This window comes from Colossoma macropomum, unplaced genomic scaffold (genome assembly GCF_904425465.1).
Source record: "Colossoma macropomum unplaced genomic scaffold, Colossoma_macropomum, whole genome shotgun sequence".
NCBI lineage: Eukaryota > Metazoa > Chordata > Actinopteri > Characiformes > Serrasalmidae > Colossoma > Colossoma macropomum.
Window position 1 is genome coordinate 12,158,460 of NW_023494810.1, and position 27,434 is coordinate 12,185,893.

At 38.5% G+C, this 27,434-nt stretch overlaps 1 protein-coding gene across 1 annotated transcript; it reads left to right on the top strand.

Moving 5' to 3' along the window:
* Nucleotides 1-350: 350 nt before the first annotated feature.
* Nucleotides 351-21,221, top strand: LOC118799446 (SAP domain containing ribonucleoprotein). Its single transcript, XM_036559322.1, has 11 exons — nucleotides 351-452; nucleotides 2,698-2,797; nucleotides 3,249-3,295; nucleotides 6,440-6,498; nucleotides 6,972-7,023; nucleotides 8,529-8,602; nucleotides 9,578-9,615; nucleotides 10,410-10,435; nucleotides 10,957-11,025; nucleotides 19,518-19,604; nucleotides 21,052-21,221. The coding sequence occupies exons 1-11, from the start codon at nucleotides 420-422 to the stop codon at nucleotides 21,091-21,093; spliced, it is 627 nt and encodes a 208-aa protein (XP_036415215.1). The 5' UTR covers nucleotides 351-419; the 3' UTR covers nucleotides 21,094-21,221.
* The last annotated feature ends 6,213 nt before the right edge of the window (nucleotides 21,222-27,434 follow it).

The window sequence follows — 27,434 nt, forward strand, 5'->3', positions numbered from 1 at the left end:
TTGCTTCTCTACATTGGCACATTTCAGATTACAAGCACAAATAAGTAAATAAATACGATCGTTAATGTAAGCCATTTTGGGACACTGTCTATGGAATGATATTAATGTTTAAATTAAAATTAATCTTAAATCGCTAAAATTATCTGTGCTCATCTTGAAGATTAACGCTGAAAACTGAAAATGTATTATCTTTTTTTTGCAGACCTTTTGCAGATGAAATACAATAAAAAATGTAAAATGTCTACATTTTATTGATTTAATACGAATTTAATACATATTTTGTAAAAGCTCAAAATTAACGCTACTTCAGAAATTCTTGAGTTCTATTTACGGCCTCTGGGTGGCGCTACTGTTCTGATTCCGTAGCGCAGCTTCCCGCAGCAGAAGGAAACACACTCAAGACGGAAAAGCTTCCAAAAATGGCTGAAGTCGTTGAGCTCCAAAAACTGAAGGTAATAAATACATTAAACTGGGTTTTGCGCCCTTTTTTGCGCTTAAATTCATGTATAGTTGTTGCGTTTAAACACGTTCCGGAGTGAACTGAGCGTTAAGAATGTCTGGGCTGTTTGAACGCTAACCTGCCTTAAGAAAGCTAACCTAAGCTAACGGTCGGTCTTGCCTTTACAGCCCATTTGTAGACCTTATTTAATATATTTTATTTCATAAAATGCTTTACGTTGTTGGCCTCAAAGCTGTTAACTGAGAAACACGAAGGAACATAAAGTCCTAAGACTCAGCTAGCTCACTCAGCTAGCTCGTTTGTAGCCACCTGGCCGTATTGTTTGCGTTGCAATCCGTTCGAATTTTCCGTTCCACCTTAAATGGTGCCTCAGCTCCAATCTGGCAAAAGCACGTGTGATATAATGTAACTGCGTCTGTTTAAGGTGGAACGGGAAATTTGTTAACTGCTGCACAGTTTAAGGTTAAAGGATAATTCGCAAAAGAAGCCAGCTTTAGCTAAGCTAGCTTCGTTTTCTGTTATCTCCTGTTTACAGAAGGTACATTTTTTTTGTGATGAGTGAGTAAAAGTAACTCGCCTTTTCATCTGTGTCAGATAAAAGTTATGTAAGATCTAATTACGAAAGTTAGGGACCTTAACGTTTCAGCCCTGAGCTAAGCTCTAACAACAAGGACTCTGAGAAACGTGGAGATTGTCCTCGCTGCAGAACCTGAAGTCCAGGGGGTTCGGCTGGATCCAACTCCTCCCACGTCGTGTTTTAATTGGTCTGAACTGGAGTGGAGCTGATAAAATGGACAGTGAGTGTAGAAACAAGGTAGAATGGGCTGATAAAGTGGCTTATCAGGGTGTATAACCTTTTTTTATATGTTTTTTTAGGCATATTGAGTCATTTTTATTAGACTTATGGAAATGTGTGGCAGTAATACCAAATCCTTTTAAATGTAAAAAAAAAAAAGTAATTACAAAGGTTTTTTATTATGAAATTCCAGGATTTAGTTGATAAAACACAGTTGTGTGGGTTATTTTGACCTGTCATATGTGCATTCTAGTGTTTAAAAGTGTTTAAAAGTGTTCAGCGTTTTCAACTGGAACCCGTCTATCATAAGTACACTTGAGATGAAGGCCTACCAGCTTGTGAAAAAAGCTTTTCGAGTTTTGACAAATGAGTGTGAACATCGTGAATCTTGAGCGATTATAAAGGCTGTGTTGTGGCATTCAGGATGGAGCAACATCGAGAAAAAAAAAACAAAAACACCAGCAACACCTGCGGGTTTTACCACAGGTAAAAACGCGACAGGATAGACCAATGAAATAAGTCGTCGGCGGAAAACGTAACTGACATGTAGAGCGATAGAAATGCGATGATTTTAGACCAATGAAGTCTGGTTCCTATCAGCACCACTGTGAACGATTCTGAATTAGTAGGTTTCTCTAGAATGGAGCATTTCACACTAAACCACTCTGAATGACTCTGTTTCTTCGGCATTTAATTATGCAGAAACTTTTAAAAATCGGTGTAGTTTCCCTTTAAGTTCTGTATACGAACTTTTCATGTAGAAAGTAGAGTCTTTCATTCACAGTGGTTTGATGTGAAATTATTCCTTGTAGAGAAATTTATCAGATTTCTTTATAGGAACCAGGCTCACAAAATCTACACCACAAATATATACAGAAAATTTTATTTTGTCCAAAATGACCAGTGAACCTATGACTTTTGAGTTACTGTAAGTAATGTTGATATTAGTGAAATAGTGGTAAATTTGGGCAAAAAAATCTTAAGTTTGGTTAACTGTATGGTTGACTGTTACGAAAAGAATTTTCATAAAAAGAAAAACTGTTGCGGTAAAGAATCGTTTACCGCTGGTTTAAAAAATGTCATTCATTGATTTATTTCATTTTATTTATTTCATATTAGCATTCCCACACATGCCCTTGGCAGTGTTACTAGACACAGTGAAATATCAATATTTTAGTATCACCAAAGCATTAAACTCACATGGAAATATCTTGTATTGCTGCACAGTGTGTCTGTTTGTCAGCTGCTTGTTGGGTACTAGATTTTGGTAACCAGCACTATTTAAAAAGTCTTCAGTGGCAAGATAAAAACGATGGAAATTGAAGCTGAAAGGCAGCCAAACTGTCACTTGTACTTGCCTGTGAATGTCAGTTCTGATTTTCTGTAAATTCTTCCTGTATTTATTTATTTTTTTATTTCTCTCTGTCTCTTCTCTACTTAGTTGGCTGAGCTAAAGCAGGAGTGTTCACTGAGAGGGCTGGAGGTAAAAGGAAACAAAGGTGATCTGATTGCCCGGTTGCAGCAATACCTAGAAGAACATGGTACGTGTGGTGTAAATTTGTCATATGTCATGTCTTTCAGAGCTTCACAGCATGCGTTTAGTTACTGTACGTTGAATTGCTTTTTATTGAGTGTGTGGCACGCTGATTTTGACACGTAGTTATTCAGAGTATAGATTGTTAATATGAATTAACATGTTTCTCTTGTCAGTTTGCAATAATGTAACAGATCAAACAGAAAGCTGTTTAAACTGCAGAACAAAAAAATACAACTTATCAGAAGCCATACTGTGGGAATAAAGCATTTTTATTTTATCTAAGACTTATGCCACTTTAAGCTAATTTGTATGGAAAACATTCTATTGTTGACGGGATCTGCCCCCCCGAGGATGTCGGATCAAATCAGCCGTGCCTGCCTTTATATTGTTGCTTTAATTGCGATTTTCAACTGGGATTCAAAATTTTTTGTAATGACTACAAAAAATGTTTTCAGAGGAAGAAGCAAATGAAGAGGAGGAAGTATTAGAGGAATACACAGAGGTGAGTGATGTTTTTAATACATCTTTAATGTAAATACAAATATCATTTTACAAATGACCTTGAGTGATCATATTTTTATATTGGAGCGAGTGTACCTTCATCCGCAGCACACCGTTGCCAGTATCTCTTAGGATAATACGACCTCATTAATGTGATTAAACTAATGATTGATATTAGCGTTTGAAACATTGATGTACATACTGATGAGCCAAAACATTGACAATAACAGTGAATGCGTTTATATGCACTTAATAATCTGATAACTTCAGAAAATCAGATTTTGTCAGTAATTTGTTCAGCCTGTTTACATGCACTTCGGTATTATGATAATGGGAAAACTCTGGGTCTACATGAGTCAGGCAGTGACTGGATTTCTGCTCTGCAGTAAAACCCACCAATAAACTCACAGAATAAGATGCGATGTAAATGTAATGTGTAATTTGTTAAGTGCAAGCAATTTAATGATTATCTCATAACAACTGCATGTCAAGGTCTGGCATATATTAGACCACAGGTCAGCAACATTTTACTGCCCTGTTGCGACTCCACAGCAGAATTAGATTTTTAGGTAAAAGTAAAATAATCCTTCTTTGCAGTAAAATATAGCTCTGCTGATCGTTCTAACACCGTTTTAACAATAAATGGTCTAAAACGCTGGAGTTAATGTAGCCTACAACTGCTAATTCACCCTTTAACCCTGAAATGCAGAAAACAAACTCGCTTAGCTAGTAGCTAGCAAAAAGTCAAAGAGAAATATTTAAGATGGACATTGATGATTTGGAGATGAATGTTTGGGTTTATAATCACTCCAGCTGGTTTTCTGATACTTTTAATCTGCAACAAGAAACTGTAAAACACTACAGCGTCGCGAATCTGAAGTCAGATTCTCGTTTGCCAGCTTCTCGTTTGAATTTTCCTGTTCCACCTTAAATGGTGCAGCAGTTACATTTTGGCGCCTCAGGCACCATTGTAGGTGGACTGGAAAAATTGGAACAAGAAGCTGGTGAATGAGAAGCGACTTCAGCCTCAAAAAAAATGTAACGTTGAGAGACATTTTACAAGAAACTATTGTACTTGTTTCCTGTCGGAGATGCGAGAAAACCGTCTTAGTGCTAAACCTTAAAGCAGAGCAAAGTAAGTCTATGTTTTCATTAATATTATATTTTTAGTCTATGCTAGTACATCAGCACATACTGAGACATATTTACGCCAAGATGGTAAAATGAATATAAAATGTTGTGGCTCCCAAAGTGGTTTGATTTTTGTTGAAAGGACAAAATGGATCTTCTCAACATTTGGGTTGCTGACCTCTGTACTAGACGGTAAGAGAACAGGTGATTCTCATAGACCTGAGCAGCTTTGACAAGGGCCAAATCGTGTCTACATGACTGGATCGGCACATCTCTGAAATGGCAAGGCTTGTGGAATGCTCCCGGTCAGCAGTGGCGAGAACCTACTGACAGTGGTCAGAGGAGAAATAAACGTGGCGATTGGGTGTTGAGTTCCTAAAGCTCATCAATGCACGAGGACAATGAAGGCTGTTGGTCTGGACTGAAACCGACAGAAGGGCTGCTGTGGTACAAGTCACTTTTTCAAAAGATGGTTACAGGCGAAATGTCACAACACCCAATGCATCACTTCCTGCTGTTTATGGGGCTGCGTAGCCACAGGCCGGTCAGAGAACCCTTGTTAACCCCTGTCCACCAAAAGTACCTACAGTGGGCACGCAAGCATCAGAACTGGACCTTGGAGCAAGGGAAGAAGGTTATCTGGTCCGTTGAGTCCCGTTTTCTTTTGCATTACGTGAGCGGCTGGGTATATGTGCACCTTTTACCTGAGGAAGTGATGGCACTGTGGGAAGAAGACAAGGGAGTATGATGTTCTGGACCATGTTCTGCTGGGAAAGTCCATGAATTCACGTACACGTCAGTTTGACATGTGCCACCTACTTGCATGTTGTTGTAGGCCAGGTGCACCCCTTAATGGCAGTGGTATTCTTCAGTGACTGTGGCCTCTTTCGGCAAGATAATAACTGGCCACACCCCTCACATTTGCCCATATTTATCAGAGTTCTCAGAGTATGAATACTGATCTGGTATCAGTTTATGCCTTTCACAGTACACTTTATAGGACTACACAGATTGATGAGACCTGACTTTAGATCAGTTTATTTACTTTGAGATGCTTAATAAATGTGGGCTGTTGTTTGTGAGAGGGTTGAGGAACATTAAAAAGAAGTCAATAGCCTTCCAATTCCCCAGATTTCTTTCTGGTCAAGCATCTTTGGGGAATTTTCTGGAACAAGATGGCTGATCTGCAGCGACTCTACCTAACAACTTACAGTGCCAGATACCGCATGATGGAGGTATACACTCCACGGTATACACTAATTTTCAGTGCTGTGTGGGGGAGCAGGACGAAGCACACATGAAGAGAAATTCAGCAAATTAACGAATAGCCTAAATAAAGCAGAATGATCACTAAATCATACATAGAAATAATATAAAATGATGACAGTAAAACAATTAAATTCTAAAGCAACCTTTCACGTAAACACACACATTCTCGTAGCTTACAAAGACGGCGGAGCCTTCAGTCCGACAGCCACAGCTGCCCGGCAAAACGCCAAAAATACCTGTTCTGTGGTTTAATTCCTGCTTTGTGTTTACTGGTAATAAATGGCGTTTGGTGAGCCTGATGACCATGACTGCCGTGTTATTTCAGCAGAGAACAACATATTTGTGAATAGACTGAGTCAGATATGGGATATCCGTTCGTCTTGATGGAACTGCTCAGGTGGGAGTGGGACAAACGTTTCAGTTGCGGGCTGGAGCAGGACAAATAATTCCAATTTTCTTGTAGAGTCCAAAGTTTGGCAGTTCGGAGCTGTTTTGACATCATGCGGAGCACCAAGAGCATATTAGGCAGGCGGTCATATGTTTTGGCTCATCTATGTGTCATAAGACTAAATGGTGTATTATAAAATTATCAACCCTTTTGCGCCATGTTCTACACAGGGTTTGGAAGTTCTTTGCGTCAGCTCATCAGATAATTGCTGTGCTCTTCATGAGCCGAATCAAGTGTGTAAAAGCTGATTATAATGGTATGTGGGTGTAGTTTGGCAGTAATATACATGTGTTTTAGGAGCCTTCCCCGAAAGCTGAAGAACCAGTCGAAGAACAATCAGTCGTTGCACCTGTAACGTGAGTATTATGAGACAATACCTTGAAATTCAAAACAAAAGGTGCTTATTTTTTGTTATATTCTGATCACAACAGAAATTGAGCTTAGTGCATTCGTAGCTGAAAGGGTTCACAAGAATACAGCAGCAGAAATGGAATTTTTGTCCAGCAGAGGGTGCTGTGGCTCTGACTAGTCTCATGCAGACTCACTATGCAACACTTTCTGTGTTGAGGCTGTTAAATAGACCATAAACCAGAGTGCCAGAATCTCCCTTGTTAAATGTGGTAGCAGTCTTGTTCTAATAACATTCCATTCTTGTGAAAGTCGTAATAAGAGTCTGAATAATGGAGTCCAGTATGTTAGACTGGGGTTAAAGCATATATAAACCTAGCAGGTTTTAAAGCAGGGTTGGGCTCCTGTGCCTTCACTTCATGCCAACTTAATGTATGCTTTGTACTATTTTTTTATTTATTTATTTATTTTTTCCCCACAGGGAACCCAAGAAAAATGTTGTCAAGATCACACTTGCATCATCAGTTGATGAGGTATTTTGACCGAAGCATGCAAGCATTTCAGTCTCTAAAACAGAGGCACACAGCTCTTATACTACACAAATCTAGCACTCTTAAAGACCTGAGTGGATTTTTTATATTTCTAAGCCAAGTCAAATCAGGTGTGTCTCTAACCCTAACCCTAGACCCAACTGATATGAAAATGTTAGGGAGAGATGCAGATTTTAAATGGCTAAAAAAATCTGTAAACTGATGTCAATGTTAGTTTTATTTTGCTCCAATAGTTTGGACTGAATTTAGCCTGTATGTCTGTCAGAGAAGTGACAAAATGGTTACTGTCACTTTAACAGTTTCTGTAAAGATTGACGTGCATAAGAAACCAATTAAAATCCTAATTGAGGAGGGCTTTTATGTCGGAGGGTTGTGCCAATATAGCGCATGGCAGTGATTTGTGGGACCTTATTGGTGGAAATTTTGTCGATACTTTCTATCAGCTTATATTAGCACAGACTTGTATATCAGTTGGATCCAAGCACACACCCTCAAACACATAACCCCAAAATTTACTACATTTATCCTTGGTTGCATAAACAAAATGAGCCCATGCTAATTTCACCAACAGTTTTACAATTTCGTCTTTGACGTTACTGTATAATCAATAGTTTTAACAACCTGAGGAAAAATGGTTAATTTGCAGTTAACTAACCAAAAGTATCAATATCATCTATATCAGTAATCCAGTACAAAAAGGGATGTACCTGTTTTACATGCACATTGGTATAAACAAATGCTGCTACTATTTCATGTTCCATTTTAAAACTCATTGCACTGTGCTTTCGTTTTCCACCACTGACAGAAAATAAACAATACAAAACAGGTAGTGCAGTAGCCTCTGAACAGCATCTAAATGTTGTTTTAGGAAAATGATCACCCTACACAATCGCATCATTTACCCTCTTAAAATTTAATGAATTAAAGAAAGAAATTGTTTTTTGCGTTTTATTCTTCAGAGTCCTCCTAATTTTAATACCATAATGTTTGCTCAGTAGGGGGAGCAGTGCACTACAAACACAGCCATTGGCTCTCGAACTGGTGAATGTTGTTGTTTTAGTGGCTGCCTATCAAAATATCTGCATGATTTTATTTTATGTAAATGAGGTAGGCTGGCACTTGAATTAACGCGCTGTGGCTGATTCATCATTTTCACTAAAAGTCTCAGCTTGTTTTTATGTTGTATGAAAGTTTCCTGAATTGGACACAGAGTTCATACGTCATTGAAGGCGCCCAGATTGCTGCCATTGTTCTTCATTAGGAAAACATTTGGGAAAAAGCCTAGTAGCATACAGCTTATAGCTGTGATTTGACAAATGAGTGATCTTTTGTGATTGTATTGCCTATCATGTAACCTCAAGGCCTATCTAAGGCTGAGGGAAGTCTTACTTGCTTGGTTTTCTTATGTTTATCTTGTTTTTCTTTCTTTGTATGGTTGTGTAAGTTAGTATGTGATAGTCTCTCATGTTCTCACCCTTCTCTTGCAGAGATTGCAGAAAAGGGCAGAACGCTTTAATCTGTCTCCAGGTGCAGACAACAAGAAGGCTGCACGAGCTGCAAGGTAAGGACTAGATGTTGCAGTAGATACAAGTGAATTTTTCCATGCAGTTTATTATTGTTAATTTGGAGCAGTCCAACCCATGTTCTCCCAAGTGCACTATACAAAACAAACCAGCAGTGAAGTAATGATCACATAATTGTAGCACCACCTGCTGGCTTCAAAGCAGATACAAGATTTTCTAATAGCAGAAATGTAGTGTTAACCTTACATTTCAGATGAGCTTGAGCTCACAGAAGTCAGAAGTGTTTCTGGACGCTGTTTGGCGTTTGACTTCCACTGTGCATAGTACAGTCTTAACTTGCATTTGTGGATGCAGCGACAGATGGTGTTTACTGGCAATAGTTTTTTAAAGTATCACATGTCCGTCACGGAAGCATGCTTTTTTTTATGCTTTGCCATCTGAGGGATCGAAGATCATAGGCATTCATTTGTGGTTTTCAGCCTTTTTCTTTATGCCCAGAGATTTCTCTGGATTCCTTCAATATTTTGGTGTTATTAACTGTAGAGGATAAAGTACGTAAAATCTTTGCGATCTCTGGCTGAGGAACATAATTTTTAAACTGTGGAATTTTTGCTAGTGTGTTTTTGGCGAAGTATTGAGCCTCAACCCACCCTTGCTTATAAAGAACCAGGCCTTTCCTGGATGTTTCTTTTAAACACAAGCATGATTGCATTAAATTTTACAGAATGTTTTGACAAAATAGGCATTTTGTACTACTGCAGTGTCTACATGTAATGGCTACTGCGTTAGGTGACAAATTATTCACAAACTACTGCACATCAAAACTTCATTTTTCTGCTGATTTAGTCTGCTGGACTTAACAGTAGAGAAAAGAAAGCAAATGTCAGCATTGATAGCTTAGTATGCTGTACGTGATTTGACATCTTGCATGAACTACAGTGACATAGTACTGACATTTTAAAGAAATTCAGCACTTTCTTTATACAAAATTTGGGTCTTTTTTTGTCTATCAGGTTTGGATTGCCAGAAACACCAACAGCGTCCTCCAAAGGTGAGTCGGCAATCCTGTTATTACTGTGTATTAAAAAAAATGATTGTTTTGTTTGTACAAATTTGCTGCTGAACAGTAATTTTTCAGTTGAAAAGAATTTTGCATTTTGAGCAGACAAGTAAGCTTAATCCAAAAGTATATTACTTTTGATACTTTTAATACTTCAACATTTTCATTTATCATTTCAATAAGAGTTCACATGAACTGAACATGAAATTCATGTAATTTCCAGTGTGTACACATTTTACAGTTGTCATCACTGAAGTCCAGTGAGAGCAACAGCGTCTGCATGTTCCAACCAGTGAGAGTGTATATATGATATATATTATATATACAGTCAGTGGTTCAGCTCCTCTGTGATTCTAGCCTTTCACTCTTGTTCATACAGTTTGCAGATATCTGTTTCAGTGGAGTCTCTCAAGGGGAACTGGAGCTCAGCTGTACTGCTGCTTTTGTTAGTTTGCTGCTGGTTGATTTATCCATAGTTGTTCTGTGAGCACTATCCAGCGTAGTCTGCTGAAGGTGTTGAATGTATTCTTTTGAAAGCCTTTTAAAGGCTTATTTGAACAAGAGAGTTACAATCACAGGTTCTATCATAGTAACATACAGCGCGCTACAGCTGGGCTTCAGCCTGCACTACATCGGGTTGTTGGAAAGGTCAAGCTAGGAAAATGCATTAACGCTGTAAAAGAAAAGTTAATAGTTAATAATTTTTTGCACTAGTCTATTATTAACATGCCAACTTTGACAGACCTGATGCTTTTGATTTGAATGCTACTGTTCTGTTTTTACAGGAACCTCTGCTGTTTCGAAAGCAAACGTAAGTATGGACTTATTAATACTTGATTGGTATCAATATAGCTATTGGTGTGTAGTTTTTTTTTTTGTTTTTTTATCTTTGTTGGACTTAACAGAGCAGCCATTGGTCCAACTGGAATACAGTAATTAGAAGCCATTCATCTACACTCTATAATCACATTGGCTATGTCCATTTTGGTTTTAGTGTACATGCATTTAGTAGACATAACAGAGACCTTAGCATGCTAGCACTCTAGATAGCCTTGTTGGTGAGTCTAGAGTGGTAAAGTAGCCAGTATAGAGTAGCATGTATTTACGTCTTTGTTTGCTTCCATATCTTGCATAAATTATATGTAATAAAGTATTATGCACACTCCGTTTCTCTACTTAAATGATTTAGCACCACTGTGTTGTATAGATAAAGCTAATAGAATTTAAATTGAATTTGGGTAGTGCAGTTTACCTTAGCACAGCTGATATAGTGTAATTCTACAAAATCCTCTTGCAAACTGAACTGTTCACACTGCTCTCTGTATCTATCAGGTTGATGTTGATATCTTAAAGAAGAGAGCCGAGCGTTTTGGCATGAATGTCTCTTCTGTTGCTAAGAAGGTATGTTGCTGTTCTGTAAAGACTACCAGAAATGTGTTTACTGCTGGTCACAGGAAATGGCAGAAACACTGAACACTGCATGGTACCCCCCATTATGTGTCATATTGAAGTTAATAGCCTGCCACTGAATTGTACTCTTCATTATGGTGCTTTCCACTGGAGCTCCAGTATGTTTTTACTATTTCTCTGAACAGAGGAAGTTGTGGTTGGTGAAGGGCAGAGGTAATAGACCATGGTTGCGGGTAAATGGGTTCCAAATGTGCAATAAGTGAGGAATAAATTGAATTATGTTAGCAGGACCTTGGAGTAGATGGCCATTTGTTCGGAAGTGAGCGGCACACACCTCGGAAACAGTGTCCGTTGCATAATGTAGGTAGTTTTTCTTTCTTGTGGGCTAACATGTAACTCTGCCACTTAAGCCACAACGTTTGGATTCCCAAGCCTCTGTTGGATTCACAACACTTGGTTCCAGTAGGGCTGAGTAATTTATTGAATTTTATTATTTAGTCATAGATTTTTGATAGAAGATTATGCAACATTTTGTGAATTTCACATTATGCATATTTTTACACATATTGAAGACCATGAGTCATGCGACCCCTCCTTGCTTCAGTAGTATGAATGTGTTAAGCCTCATTAGCAAAATGGAAACCTCAAGCAGTAACGTAACCCATAAAGCAGTAAGATAGTGACGGATCAGTGTTTGATTCCCCATTTAGGCAGGAATACAGGAAAGACTGCTAACACTGCATTTCTTTCTTCACGGCAGTGAAGAAGAATCGTCCCCATGACAGCAGTGGTGTACCACAGCTGTCAGGAGTACATTTTTTAGCCAAGATTTCGGATTTTCCACCTTTTGCTTTTTTCTGCGATGGAATAAGCCATTCTTTAAAATGTTTAAAAATTCTTTAAAATTCTTTAAAATATTTATTTATTTATTTATTTATTTATTTGAAAGTACAGGCACTAAATGATCACACCATTAGAAACATTAGTGTGTGTTAAAAGCATGTTTAGGATAAGATTTAAGTTAATCCAGACAGGCACTATGGTGGCACTATCAACAGGGCAACATTTACATTGTGCCGTTAGTTGCCGCTTTTTCAACATTTAAATGCAGCATAACCCTAAATTTACACCAGATAAAAAAGCACACATCCAGTTCACACTGCCACAGACTCAGCTCTGTAATGTAACCACTTTAGGCAGGAATATCAGCTCTATTTGCTTCTTTTTATGTAATTTTATTGTTGCACTGCAGGTTTGAAACACGACTAAACAAACAGCAGATTTGTTAAATGTGATGAAATTACAATCACAAGTTTTTCCTGCTGTTGTCAAAGAAAAGACTCACTGTGTAGCCACCGCACATCTGTCCACGACTATGTTAACTTGAACCCAGCTCTGTAAAGTCTCACACTTTTTTACTGAACCAACTGGCACGAATTGGTGAAATTTTTGTCTGTGCATTGATTTAGTAATTAGGTAAATTGTTTTTATGTTTAGAGGGAGGTGGGAAAAAGGACTGGTTTCTTCCTCCAATACGCTGACAGCATGATTGCATGACAGATGCCTTTGCTGCTTCACAGAAATTCCTTTTAGAAGCTTTCTCTGAAAGAACTGACCCAGTGTGGTCATAAATAATGGCTTTAGCTTCTTGACAAAGTAGCTTTGTGACAAGTATGGATGGCACAGACCAGACAGCTGTCATCCAGCAGGAGTCACTACAGTTATGAAAATTAGTGAGCCCCTGCCAGTGCAAACTCAACAGCTTAGAAACGTGGCATAGCTATGACAGTCAGATCTGACCTTGGATATGTGTTCCAGTATTTCAGGTCATGAAAGCATTTGTCTGAACGACACGCCAACAATGGCATTAAATAACCACAATGTACTAAATAAATACAAATTGTTCATATATGAACTTGTTTGATATGGAGGCAATGGAAGACGTAACGTTTGTAAAATTTCAAAACAGAAGTTGGACGTTGACACATTTGCAGCAGTTTCACCTCATAATACCCCTGTGGTTTAGTAATTAGTCCAAGTTATTCCCTCCCCCAGCAGCAAGTTATGTAATTCATGTGCAATGAAGCCAAGTCACTGAAGTATGCAGTTAAGGGGTCGTAGCAGCAGGGTGAGCTTGCAGGGACTTGCAACTGGTCGCACTGTGATACCCCCCAACCCGATCTGCAGTCTCATTTCCTTCTGGGTTTCATTGTAGTGGGGGGCAGTGGTGTCAGAGGGGCTTGCCTAATGAGGGGGCCCCGGGGATGGGTGCAGGGAATTGGGCACACTGACCTGCCTGGCGTCAGGGGAGTCTAGCGCAGACTGACGTGATTGTTCAAATTACTCATTAAGAATGCAGCATCAGGCAGAGCTGTTCTGGCAGCTGGTGGCAAGAGGGAAAGGAAGAAGGGAAGGATCATGAGGTGTCCTTAGAACGGGGGTGTGAGGGCGTAGCAGAGGTCTTTCACAGACGAGGATGAAGATGTGGGAATGGAAGAAGGCTGGGAGGGGATATTCACTCCAGTGCAGGACTAGGGTTGGCCAATTTAAGATGACATGATACCAGTGTCTTTCGTGATATTGATATTGAAACTTTGAGTATCAGCTGAAATTCATTGAGTATTTCTTGCTTAAAAGCTTTTTAAAATTGAAGCACATCACTTAAGATGAGCATCTAAAGGTAAGACTCATTATACTGTCTGCTAGCTCATGGGAAGAGAGGTACATAACTAACAAGATGAAACATTTGTTACAGGATTGGATTTTTTCCTTCAATACCCAGTCCAGCATTTTCTGCTGATATTGGCCAGATATTGATTTTTCTAATCAAATTCGGCAAAAAGAGACAATTATTATGAATTTCCCTACTCTGTAATCCTAATTGGGCTTCTTTAAAAAAAATCTGATAAATATTGTCCTCTGATTGTCGACAGGTTGAAAATAATGTTAAAAATCTTTCTTGCCTGTCTAAAAACCATTTACTTGGCACTGAATCAAATGATATGTGAGCATTCCTTAGAAACATTTCTACCTGGTGCTTTGTGCAAACTTTCCGATATTGCTTGATCATGGCTCCTTTTTGTGCTGTAAATCTCATCTTAAATCAGAAGTGGTAACCATGCCAACCATTTCTACACCACATTGATCACTCACAGTTTTAAACTTTACTCTTATTGTGATTTACATGCCACAAGAAGCATGCAACATACACTCTCACTTTCTTTTTTTACTTGCAACTGATGTAAAAACAAAAGCACTGCGAAAAACATGTTGACTGGCTGAGCCATGCTGCATGAGTAAAACTAAACTCGTTAAACATGAATTCTGTTAAGTGAAAACTTGCCATTTACCTTCTAAAGCCGGCAGGATACATCAGATGAAAACTCTTTTAGCAAAGCCACATCTTTTCGGCTGCTGCGGGCTGCTAAACAGAACTCTTAATCATTGTGTCATTTGTACTGAGACCTCACCCTGACTGCCATTGGTCCACATGTTACATGGTTGCCCATGTTACTGCATGTAGAGGGCCTCTAGCAGTGCTTTTTAAGTATACGTTGTGCTTGGCTGAAGTTCGATGTACTTCTTTTGTCGTTTGTATTGACTCCAGCTTTTGTGCATAAAGAATATTGCTGTTGTCATTGCGACGATAAAAACATGAACTAGCCCAAGCCTGTGGTGAGACGTTAACAAAGATGAAATGTCTTTGAAATACCCTAATATTCAATATCAGCTAGCCAAATTTTGTGGTTTACCTATGCCAGTGTTATTTTTGCCAACAAAGGTAGCTGGTAATGTTGGTCATAACATTGCTATAAGGCCTATCTTTTAAGGTGAGGTTGTTGTGTGACCTCATGTTTGAGGACGAACACCTTTGTTGGTTTCTTTTTCGAGATAGAGTGAGAGATATGGGTTGGATCGGTTGGGGTTTGAGAGTGAATGAGTTGATGAATGTGAAAATGCTGGCATTTTGATAGGGGTAATTTTCTTGTGACAGAGGCTGGGCTATCCCATGAATCAAAATCTGTCATGAGTCCATACGAGATGGAGGGCCGCCCATTGTGGGTCTTGACACCCATGTGAGCGACCAGAGCTGCAGGGGGTCAAGTGTGACACATCATTATAACAATGTTGATTTAGTGAGGCCACAACGCAACAGACCTCCTCCCAGGGGGCTAAAAGGGGGATGGACATGCAGGCCAGTGGACAAGAGAAGGGGGCCCACTACTCTTCATTGGCAAGGCAATCAGTCGACAGCTTGCAAATCGTTCCCTACACCAAACTCCCTACCCCCCACCAACGGTTCACTGTCTTTTATTTATATTTCTTTCTGAAGCTGCCTTTCTAAGACAATGCTGACCACACTGAGAGGTGGTGTGCAGTTTCGTAGAATGATAGAAGATGGATGAATGTTTTTTTTAGTGATTTTTTTTTTTTTTCCTCTCCTCCTCTCTGTCTCTCGATTCCTTCGTGTCAGAATGCCCATGACCTTTCACCTTTGAACTTAGAGGTTGGATTTGTTCTCTGTAATGTCAAGATAGCCTTTGACAGTCTGCAGTTGTGTTTTCAGGTGAGGTGAGACTGCTTGTTAGAATCAGCTATTCCAGGTTCACAAGTTTTAGTGATCAGTGAGAACAGATATGAATATACATCTCTAATTTTGGTTCCCCTTAATACAAAAAACTGAATACAGTTCAGTTTATTACTTACCAGCTCTTTTCTCTGTTAAAAGATCCAGCAACCACAAAGTGTGAGCCTCTTGTGGTTCTAAATCTTACTGAAATATTGATAGTTCACAAGTACTTCAACCAGGAAAGTAAGGTGACTAGGCATGTAAAATGGCACGTTCGCCACAATACTTTACAGCAGATACTAAAGTCAACGTGATTTAGAAATCATAACACATTTTTCTTTTGAACAAGGACTTACTTAACTGTCTCTGAGCTAGCAGGGCATTTTCTCCTGGTGTTAGCTTGGGTTGGTGGAAGTAGTGAAACATGGAATTATTGGTTAATATTATTTTTCCCGCCTGGTGATGTTAGCAATACTAGGGAAACATAAGAGGCAAACAGGAGTCATATTTTGTTACAAAATTAAGGAACAACAAAAATTTTAAATGGTATAATATGAGCCATGCTTAAAGTCACCAGGGACATCAACTAAGAAGCTAAACAAGGTTTTTTAGGTTGACTTTATGCTGGGGAGCTGTGGGCAGATGCTGATGTCTAATTTTCATCTTTATTAGGATTAGCAGAATAGAGAAGTTTAACACTTTGTATAGGGTTACAAATGGAGTATAAACTGAATGAAATACAGACATTTCAGCACAGTAACCCAGCTTTGCCTAAATAATCTGCTCTTTTAGAGTACATTATCATTAAATACATCATTAAATTTTTGTTATTGGTCAAATCTATACACATGTCCAATGCAGATTTTTTTTGTTTTAGTAAAACCTAATACCATCTGATACTGATATGAATTCAGTATAATCTAGCATCCCTACTTTAAGCTCCTTTCAGCTTGATTAAACATCTGTAAAGTCATCTTTGATGTTTGATGCTTTATTTTGGCCTCATGGGCCCAAAGAACCTATTAACAATCGAGCTTTCTGCCCCTGTAGTCAGTCAAGTTGCAGCAGTGTTACTCATTGTTCGAGTAGTGGCTTTTTTTCCACCATGCCTTCTGAGTAGTTTGGTGGTGTGGTTTGCTGGCATATCATATTGTAGTTATGGACGTTTGATGACCCAAGATGTCACTTTTAGTTGAAGTTCTCTAGCTATGATGCTTGAAAAATGTTTTACTTCTTTAACAGTTTGGACTTCCTCCTCACTGTTTTTCACAGCACACATGCATCCTTACCAGGCTTGTTTATTATCTAAATAGTGGAAATGTGAGTGCTGTTTCTGTACCTGCCTAAAATGAGCTACGGTAGTTAGCTTAATGTGGCTTTATCGCCAACTTCCTCTGTCTTGTCATGTCCTTAACTGTGTTTAGTTTAGGCCACTCGTGGTTCATAACAGCAAGGTGTTAGAGCTAAAAGATGAATTGGTTTTATATCAATCGCAAGTTGAAGGAATGCAATTTTCAAATCGTAAGAGCTGCAATTTTTATTATATAATACATTATCAGCAGTGTTGTCTTAACAAATCACACAGAGCTTTGTAAGCTGCTTGTAGATGAGTTAGACAAATCAGAAGCAACAAAACACCCATGTTCTACACATCACTGCTGTCAGAACCAAACCTTGTATATCCAAAATGACAACTTTACAGGAGAAAGAAAAAACATGCTTAGTTTTAATGTAAGTCAATGGAGCCACCTTTTTTCTGAGTAATTTTGGGCTGTTTCTTTTGGTCCATTCATCATGAACTTCACCCACTATGTAAAGGACATTTTCAAATTATGTGAAAAATGGAAAATGACAAAAATGGAGATTGTTTCGACAACAGTGATAGGTGACATCGCAACCATCACAGCTAAATGGTTTCATGCCAGAAAGTAATTACTGGAAAATTACTGCATTCAAATCACAATCGCAGTATTGGTCAGAAAAGTCGCAGTTGGATATTTTCATAAATAGATTTACTTGTAGATAGTTAGTTAACTGCATATACAGATTTTAGAGTGCATTTGGTTACTTGCTTTCTCCCCTGCCTTACAACTTGAGCACCATAGGCACCTTACCAGTGGACAGAGAAAATAGCCTCTTGTCCTGCTGTTATTATGCACGCGCACGCACACTTTCACACACGCATCCTCTCAAAGAGGTGGAGGAGGCCATATGCCCTGCTTTTTGCACAATGCACTTCTCATGACGTCACGTCATTACGAGCCCGGCCAATTAAAAGGAGGGGGGAAAATGACAGCCCGATCCAGCGCCACTGTGGTAACATTTAGTTTGTTGAAGTAGAAAAAAGGTTATAAACATTGCTGTGTTCTTTATGCAGCAGCATAAAAGCAACAAATGTAAATGAATTCATATGTAGACCCTCCGCATTGAAATTCGACCCACTTTATCGTATTGAAATGAAATGTTTCTGCAACTGTGTAGGAAAACGTCACTGTTTCTTATTGTGAGCCGCAGCGGGTTTTACTCATTAGTTTGAATAATAACTGTCACTAATTCAAGCTGTTCTAGAATGGCTTTGTGAATAGAGAGCGGAGGCCCTGTATTTGGCCCAATATTGTTTGAGGAGGCAAAAAAGAAAACATGATGAGGGAAAAGAGGGTGGGGGGCACACTGGAGCCAGCGAAATGAACTTGATGATCTCTGGAGATCGAAATGAGATTGGCTTGCACTGTTTCAACACTTGTCACCAGCACAGAGCAGTGCACTGTGGGAGATGACCCCCTGCTGGGCTCTGAACATTGGCTGTGTGAACTATGGAAACCCACAGAGCCTTTCAGCCGAGCTCCTGGCTTAAAAAATGCAGCTTATTTTATAAGTCATGCTATAAAATGCCTAGTGTCCCCGTTCAATTCAAATTGATATGCTAGTTATCCGCTCAGATTTCTTTTCTGCCTTTAACAAAAAGTTATTCTCCAGTGTTTTGCTTGCTTCCTTCACTCTGTCCTTGGAAGCGACACGTGCATGAAGAGCTTTCCTGTCGATTCACCTGAAAAGCTTACATGGAAAACTAGTGTTGCATGGATACGGGTACATAAAGAGTATCAGCATCTGCAACAAAGGATACTGATACCATGAACCAATTTTTGTGTTGAATCCATACACACCAATAAAGCAACACGCCTGTGGTGTTGGATTTGTTCGCGTTTTGAGAGAAGCAGCAGTAAAAAAAAAATACGAAATGCAAAATCCTTAATGCCAGTATTTCAAGGTGAGGCATTAGTAGTGGGTGATATACTGGTTGAAATTTTTGTTATGGTACATAACACGCAGATGTTAACCCTTTACCTGGTCCGACCTCCTTTAGTAATCCCTGAGCTCTTGGGTTAATGATGGCCTTTAGCCTTGGTGTCACCATTAGCACAGCAACCTGTCACCCTTGCATATGTGTTTGTTTTTTTGTTTGTCTTTTTTTTGCACCGTTAAAATTAGATTTTGATGCTGTGTTGTATTCTTATGTAAGTTTTCCATTAACGTTTTCAGCTGTTTTCTTTTCAATTTCAGTGCACCCCTAATTGTACATTCATTAGTCATTTCCTTATTATGAACTGTTCCATAACTCTCATTGCTTTTGTTTATTTTTGTTTTGCTATCTGGTGTCACCAGAAGAGAATGGATTCCCCTTTTGAGTCTGGGTTTCTATAAGTGTTTCATTCTCTTCCTCTTAGAGACTTTTTTTTGCCACTGTCACATTTTGGACATTTAATTATCAAATCTTATTAGCTGAAATGTGAGATGTTAGTCGACAAGTGTGTGCTCTTTATTTATCTTTTAGTGATTTTATTTTTGTCGCTTATTTGAAAATATAATTTTGACGGAAAACGTTTGTCATAATTAATGTGCTGTTTTTATGCAGGTTGAAGAGGATGAGAAGCTTAAGAAGAGGAAGGAGAGATTTGGAATTCTCACAAGTGCAGCCTCAGCTGGAGCTGATGATACAGATGTATGAGACTTCAGTTTTTATTGGTGTAGATGAGTAGTTTAAGAATAAGATTTATTGTGCCTTAAATGGTTGTCTAGATGTGTGGGTTTTTTTTGTTTTTTGTTTTTTTTCCTTAAAGGAGAAATCCATCAGTGGTTGAGATGTGAAGTCATTCAGAGTGGTCTGATGTGAGATTTCTCATTGTAGAGAAATATACTTGGATTTCGTTGCAGTGGTGGTGATGGGAACCAGCGCTGCTAAACAAAACCACCAATCAACCAATAAAAAGGTGTCTTCTGAGTTTTTAAATGTAATGTTGATGACGGTAAAAATAATAAATCTGAGTAATATGAATAAAATAACATTTTGGGGACTATTTTGCCTTACAGCGACCTGCATGTACCCCTCCACTATTAGATGTTGAAAACAGAGGTTTTAGGCCAAAACCTTTTAAAACTGTTACATAACAGTGTGTCAGACATCAGGCAGTGTATTCATAACAATTTCATGTAATGACTTCTTGTGAGGAAGCTTTTAGAGGTGGACATCTGGTTCCCATCAGCACCACAATGAACAATTCTGACTTAGTAAGTTTCTCTAGAATCATTTCACATCAAACTACCTTGAATGACTGTTTGTTTGCATCTTGACCATTTATTTATGAAGAGTTTTTGTAAAATTCCCACTGCACTAAAGTGAAAAATTACACCTTGAGTTTAGAGCAGGATGACTTGACATTCTCACATTTTTAGGCAGAGTATTTTGAAACAGTATTCATGGCTGAAATATAGTATTCAGAAATTCTGTTTTCTGTTTATTAGTTTAATTAGACACAGTTATGATATGTACAATGCAGCAATTCCTCAAACCTACACTACTACAATGCTTTATGATAGCTTTTTCAATCTAAAGATTTTGTATTGCCAGTTTTAAAACAATATTGACACAATGTTGTCAGTTTTCATGTTATGGTATTTAAATTGCCTCTGTTTGTGTACCGGCAGTTAAAATTGGAGAATTCAGATAAACATTCTAATTGAATCAGAGTGACAAAGCTCTGTTGAACTGATTCAGCTTGGCATACAACAAATACAGAAGCCACAGTCAACAGAATTATAAATATTAATAATTATAAATGTGTGATTTTAGGAGTCCTGCTGTTGTGCTTTCTCTTGCACTTATCTGTCTTTTCTACCATCTATTACTTAATGTTAAATGTCCTAGACATTCCTTAGGGCTGAGAAAGTATTATTGTGTGCCAACATGCACTGAACTTAGTGCTGCTTGGTGGAGCTGAATTTAAGCGTATATTTATGACTTTACCAACTAGGCCAAATAATTTCATTCATATTGAAGAATTTTGTCCTAAAGATGAAAAGATCTTCATTCTCTCATCACTTCATTAATTTATAATATAATATTCATTTCATGTTATTAATATTTCATTCTGTTTTGTTCCGTCTTTTAGGCAAAGAAGAGAAAACGAGCTGAGCGGTTTGGAAATATATGAAGCGGAATTTTTTGGTTGTTCTTTTGTTTTTTACTTTTTGTATTTTTTTTAATCTTTCACTCCTTGAGACAGTTCAGTCAGCCACTTGGTTTATTTTAAGTTGTGTACAATAAACAAGTTTCTCTATATTTCTCTCTGTTTTGTCCAACATCCTTGGCTGACTAAACACTGACTAATCAGCATTGCTGTATGGTCTGGTTAAAGAGTGTTTTACACCATTACAGGTGCACATTTTGAAACCATCCAAAACGATGTATAGTTGTATGCAGTTTGAGCACCCCTGGCCAAATGAAAAATTTTATTTATTTATAATTTTTTTTTCAAGTGAAAAGACACTCTGCAGCCATCAATTTTAACGTCTTAACATTTTTCAGCAAATGATAAGTTACTTTATATTTCATTATCTTTAATGATAAAAAAAAACAGTAAAAAAATAGTAAGAAAAATAGTAATGGGGCACGTGCAAAAGTTTGCACACCTTTTCAGTTGTAAAGTCTGAAAAATTTTTCAGCTGATGGCAAGAGTGTAATAAATTCTCTGACTTCAAATTTTGTGTTAACACTAATCATGGGCTCCTCTGGCTGAGGATCTGAAAATAAAGCTAATTGATGGTAATTGAAGCAGAGGACGGCTATAAAAAGATTATAAAGCGCATCAAGCTCAGTTTTCATTGTCTGAAGTTCATTAAGAAATGGCAGTTTAGAGGAACTTTGGATCTGTAAGCGACATCAGAAAGACCACAACAACTCTCAGGTAGAACTGCTCCTTTGCCAGCCAGAAAGGCTAATCAAATCCCCCCTTATAACACAGGTTGGTGAGACGAGAGCTGAAAATTAACCCCTAGTTGATGAATATGTCTTTAGGGACGTTGGGGCCAAAGTCCTTGCCCATCAGGACCTGATGAGATGCATGAGAAGATCTTGGAGCACACCAAGGGAGAGCAGGCACACTCCAGTGGCCTACCTTCCTGGGCTTTAAGGCAATGATCTCTGCTGCTGGGACCTCCCTCCGGATCCAGTGTGCAGAAGCCAGTAGCAGAATGCCAGCTGCAGTGGCTTATCTGCTGCATAGGTGCCAGCCCTGTGCTGTAAGTTGGTACGCTTAAGCTTGGTGAGGAGAGAGGAGGTGGCATGGTGCAAGTCTTTTGGTTCTTCTCCCCTTCAGTAGATCTTCTGTTGATGTTTTCAGACATGGAACCAGCTCCCGCATGACCTGCACATGACGAGTGTCTCATCTACTTGTTGCACACTTTCCCAAAAGCTGGAACAGTGCAAGAAATTGCAGCATTGCCAACAGGGACCTGATATCAGTGCTCCCCTTCCAAGGAGAGCTGAAACAAAGGCCCAATCCCATTTCACCCCTCACCACTATCACTTAACCCTTATCCCACTATTTTGCGTGTTCACGTCTAGGGGTAGGATGTCCAGATTTTTGTTGAGATAGAGGGGTACGGCGAAAGGGTAGGGCTACATGGCCCTTGAATAAGTTTGGAGACTCCAAACACAGTGTTATGAGGAAAAAATGAAAATCTGGCAAGATGGCTGCACAACTGACCAAAGAAACCCACAAATATGAGTATTTTCTCTGTTAAAAAATTACAATAAGCATTGTATTATCTTATCATCAAAGGTTTAGGGGTGAGCAACTATAAAGAACTGTCTTATCCCCCTCTTTGAAGGCATATGATTCCCTAAATGTAACTAAAGCTCAGCAGTGAGGTTGCTGAACTTTACCCTCCTCTGCTATCACTGCAGACTGACAGGGTTGCCTACAGTAGCCTGTTTATGAAGTAATGTCCTTTCTTTGAGGGTTGTCTCATTTTGTAGGGGTAGATTTCAACTGCTACCCATTGTAATTCAGTAACAAGGGGCAAGGTTACACGTTAAAACAAGGGGTAGGGGTAAAAATAAGAAATGGGATTGGGCCCAAGTCTGATCAGTACTCTCACTTGGAAGCTAGTTGTACTAGTAAGGTGATCCCAGGTTCTAGTTATGTCAAGGGTTTTTAACAATCCCATTTAATTAATGGGCTATAGGGGCACAGTTCTGTCTACAGATGTGTGAGATACTGATACAGCTGGGTTGGTGTGAAGGTGGATGAAATGACTTAAGGTAGTAAACTCCATGAACCGGATGTGTTTGGCAGGGAGCCAGTGTTGCTGGCAGAAATCCATTGCTAATTAGCTGCCACTGTAGGTTGGCTAGAAGACAGCTGTGCTTCCATATTACAATAAAAGTTGTATGCAGGGTCAGAAAGTTACTGAGGTCAGAACTCATGAGGAGGATTTTTTCATTGTAAATATATCCTCTTTATGAGTTTGGAAAGTTATGCTTATTCTAAAAAATTTCCATAAACCATAAATGTTTTTGTACTTCGGTTAAACACATTGTTTTTTGAGTAAATTTAAATAATTTCTTGCTGTGTGACCACAGTTGTCTCTATGGACATTTTTTTTTCGGTACCACTTTAGAATAAGACTACCCTTATAAAGGGTTCATGAATGGTTTAAAATGTGTTTATTAATGGTTATTACTTAGATCATAAACACTTTATAAATCATTTATAAGCAGTTATAACATTAATAAAAAGGTGAGCTCATACATCTGATGAATGAATGCTTGATGCAGCCGGCAGTTTAATACTGACTGATGGATTAAGATCAGTAAGCATCAAAATCTGAACTTTAACAGTATAAATGAATGTGGGTTCACTATTAGGCAATCAATAGCCCTTTTTGTTTGTGTTATAACCGCTTATTGATGATAATAAGGTGTTTATGATGTAATTAATAACTATTAATAAACTCATTTAACCAGTCTGAAGGGCAACAGTGATCTGATGTTTGTCTAATAGTGAACCCACATTCATTTATACTGTTAAACCTCAGATTTTGATCTTGAACTGATTTTCCTGTCTTCTCCATCAGTCAGCATTAAATTATCAGCTTCTTCACAGTCATACTCACCAGATACCACAGCTCACCTTTTTGTTCATGTGTTGTAACTGCTTATAAGCGATTTTGAAAGTGTTTATGACCTAAATAATATCTGTTAATAAACTTGTTTTAAACCATTCATAAACCCTTTATAAAGGTAGTTTTATTTTAAAGTGGTGCCAGTTTTTCCTAATTCATATCTTTCATCTCAGAATCATTCCTCAATACTTCACCGTAAGTGAAAGATGACAACTGTGATATGTGAAAGTCATCTTGCATTTTGTATTTAATGTGGATTTTAAAGTTCTGCATGTTAGAAAGGACATAGTTTAGCCTTTTCTGTTTTCATTTTTTACTTTATTAATTAATCAAATCACATTTATTGCCACATCACATTTACACAGGTGCAAAGGAAAATCTTAGGTGCAAAGCCACCTTGTAGTACTTAAATACAAAAATTAATAAAAAGTATATACAAATCTATACACATTAGTCTCTAAATATACACACTGATATGCACCAGTATTGCACCATTTCCAGTGTACAGTTTTAATAACAGTAATAAAGGTTGTGAAGTACAAGCTATGATATGTACAGTTGTACACATTTGGGTCATTATCCATTTAGAGTGGGAATTCAGGTGGATACAATTTTAAAAAATCAATTTCTTTCATCCCCAAACAAAACAATCTTAATATGTCCATTAACATCTCCTATTATCATATATGCAAAAATGAAAGCTTAGTTCCAAACATACTTCACATGTCACTGTGTTATGTGAATATAATGTAACACCAGTGACTGTGACTCCAGTGACATTCTGGTTAAAACTGTAGCATTTTGTAAATTGGCAGACCCGTTGGTGGTCAGGTGACCTTGTGCAACTGTTTAAAATCAGTGATAAAAATGATATGTGGCATTATTCTGACAAATTATCTCTGAGATGAGTGAATATTTTTAAATAAAATACATATTTACATTAAATGTAGTATAACATTTATGATATAGAAAGTAAACATGGATCTGTTTTATACAAACTCCTAAGTTAAACCCCTTCAAAATATTGTTTTATATTAAAAATGGTTTCAAATATTGGAAATTGCTTTTGTGATGAGCTGTTTTACATATGCAGAGTGACTATGAAAGAGGATAAAAAAAGAAAAGGGAAATAAGGGAAAAGTATTATTTAATCTTAGATCAACTGTGTAAATGTACATACTGACTTTTGGAGCTGTGCCTAATATTTTTCTACAGCACGTTCTCCATCAGTCTGAAGAACACTTTCACAATGCAAAGAGCCCTTTAGTCAGTGAAAGGTTCTTTGAATGTTCATGGTTCTAGATGTATGATCTACCATTTTTCACTTTCCCCAATTAGCCTGGAGAATTAGAGTTTCCTATTGCAGGAGGCCTAGACGTTGATCGTTTTTAAAGATATTGTGTCATTTGTTTTGTTACCTGAAAATAACAGTATTGGGGGAAAATGTGCACTTGGTGTTTCTCTGCATTGTGGTTCGTCATCGCCTTTGCTGAGTTAGGGTAGTGAAACTTTGGAGCTTTGGAGCTTTTGGAACTTTCATGATGCCCTTTAATCATGGAAAGGATTGTTCATGCTTCTATATAGAACCACTTTCTTTACTAAAGAACCCTTGAAGAACCATCATTTGTAAGTGTGTGGTATGAAGGTGGAGCTGGCCATTGAAGTCAGGGTTTTAAATGTGCATTTGTGAAGAAAACAAAATGCTACCAGCCTCCAAATCTGATAGAGGCCTGTAGGAGAAATGGAAAAAGCAGAAATAGTCGTTGTTTTTTCCAGTAGCTGATGCGGCAGGCAAAGACAAAAAACTTCCAATTTTGTGCTGTTTTGGTCAACCATGTGGTCTCTGGCCAATGTTGTCTTCTTTTTTCAGTGGGCCGTAAAATGTGAAAATAAGTGAAGTCCACTCCCACCCAGCCGTGCCCCCTCTGAGCTCCTTCTGCGCAAATTATGCCTACCTATTGGCAGTGATTACAAACCTTACGTCAGTGTTTGCAGGCCAGAGGTGGGTGGCCTCTGTTAATTTGCATTAGTAAGGAGCTCCAGACTCATTTGTCCTTTAGATTCACTAAATTACATTGATGAGAGGCCCTCCTATCAGGTGACACTAATTGGGTCATGCTGCACTCCATACGTGATTCAAACAAAGGCCATCTAACACTGGATCCTGTCATCGGGCCCCTGCCTTTCACTTTCCCCAATTAGCCTGGGGAATTAACGAGTTTCCTATTGTAGTAGGACCAGAAGTTGATTGTTATCGGAGATATAGTGTCATTTGTTTTGTTATCTGGAAATAACAGTATTGGGGGAAAATGTGCACATGGTGATTCCAAGCACGATGGTTCTTCAAGGGTTCTTTAGTAAAGAAAATGGTTCTGTATAACATCATGAACATTCGAAGAACCCTTATTAAATTAAATGTAAAGGGTTCTATATAGCACCCAAAAGGGTTCTTCTGTTGTAACAAGCCTGACATCGTAACAATAGAAGAACCCTTTTCAAAAAGCTTCTATATAGAACCATCTACAGCAGATTCTCCATCCATCTGAAGAACCCTTTCATGATGCAAAGAACCCTTTAATCAGGTCCGAAAATCCCTGTTAAAAATGATATTAAGGCCAGCTGAGTATAATGGCAACACATCGGTTTGTCGAGTATTTTTGTAGTGATACAGAAGCAGCTGGTGAGGCAGAAGCTCTCCAGAGGCAGAGGCAGGGGGAGCTCCTCAGAGGCCCAGAAAGAATGGACAAAACCTTAGGTGGTGAAGAGCTTTTCGATTTCATTTCTTCATTAAGTTTACACTGGAACTCTAACACCAGGAACAGACTCACTCCTCCTCATTCCTGACTCTCTCTGCTGTCAGCCAAAGAAACAGCAGCTATGGAGGAATCGATGAATGAGGCTATCATGCAGGGTTTTATTCACCTGTCAACTTTGCTAGCCTCTTCATGTTTTTATTGTGTTAACTACCAAGAACTTAACATCACTGTAAGGTATGGCCACTCATTGCCTTCAGCCCCTGCTGCACTGAAACTGTGTGGGGTGCACACTTATACCAAACTGGTTCAACAACTTCATTAGTATCTCGAAGAAGGACAAGTTGAAGACCACCATGAATACTTGGTAATAACACATGGACTGGCCAATGCCCCATTCATCTTCTTATCCATTGAGATCTTCCATGACAGGCTTCTTAGGATTGTTGTGGTTTGCATCAGCTGGAGTCATGTGGGGGCAGTGTTGGCTAGGTTCCCGGAGTGCTTGCTGTTTGTGAAGAAAGTTGTTTGTGTAGGAAAATGCCAGTTCCATCTAATCATTCACTCTTTGTTAGGGTATTCTGTCCCCTGAAGGTGGTGCTTGCTGTAGGATG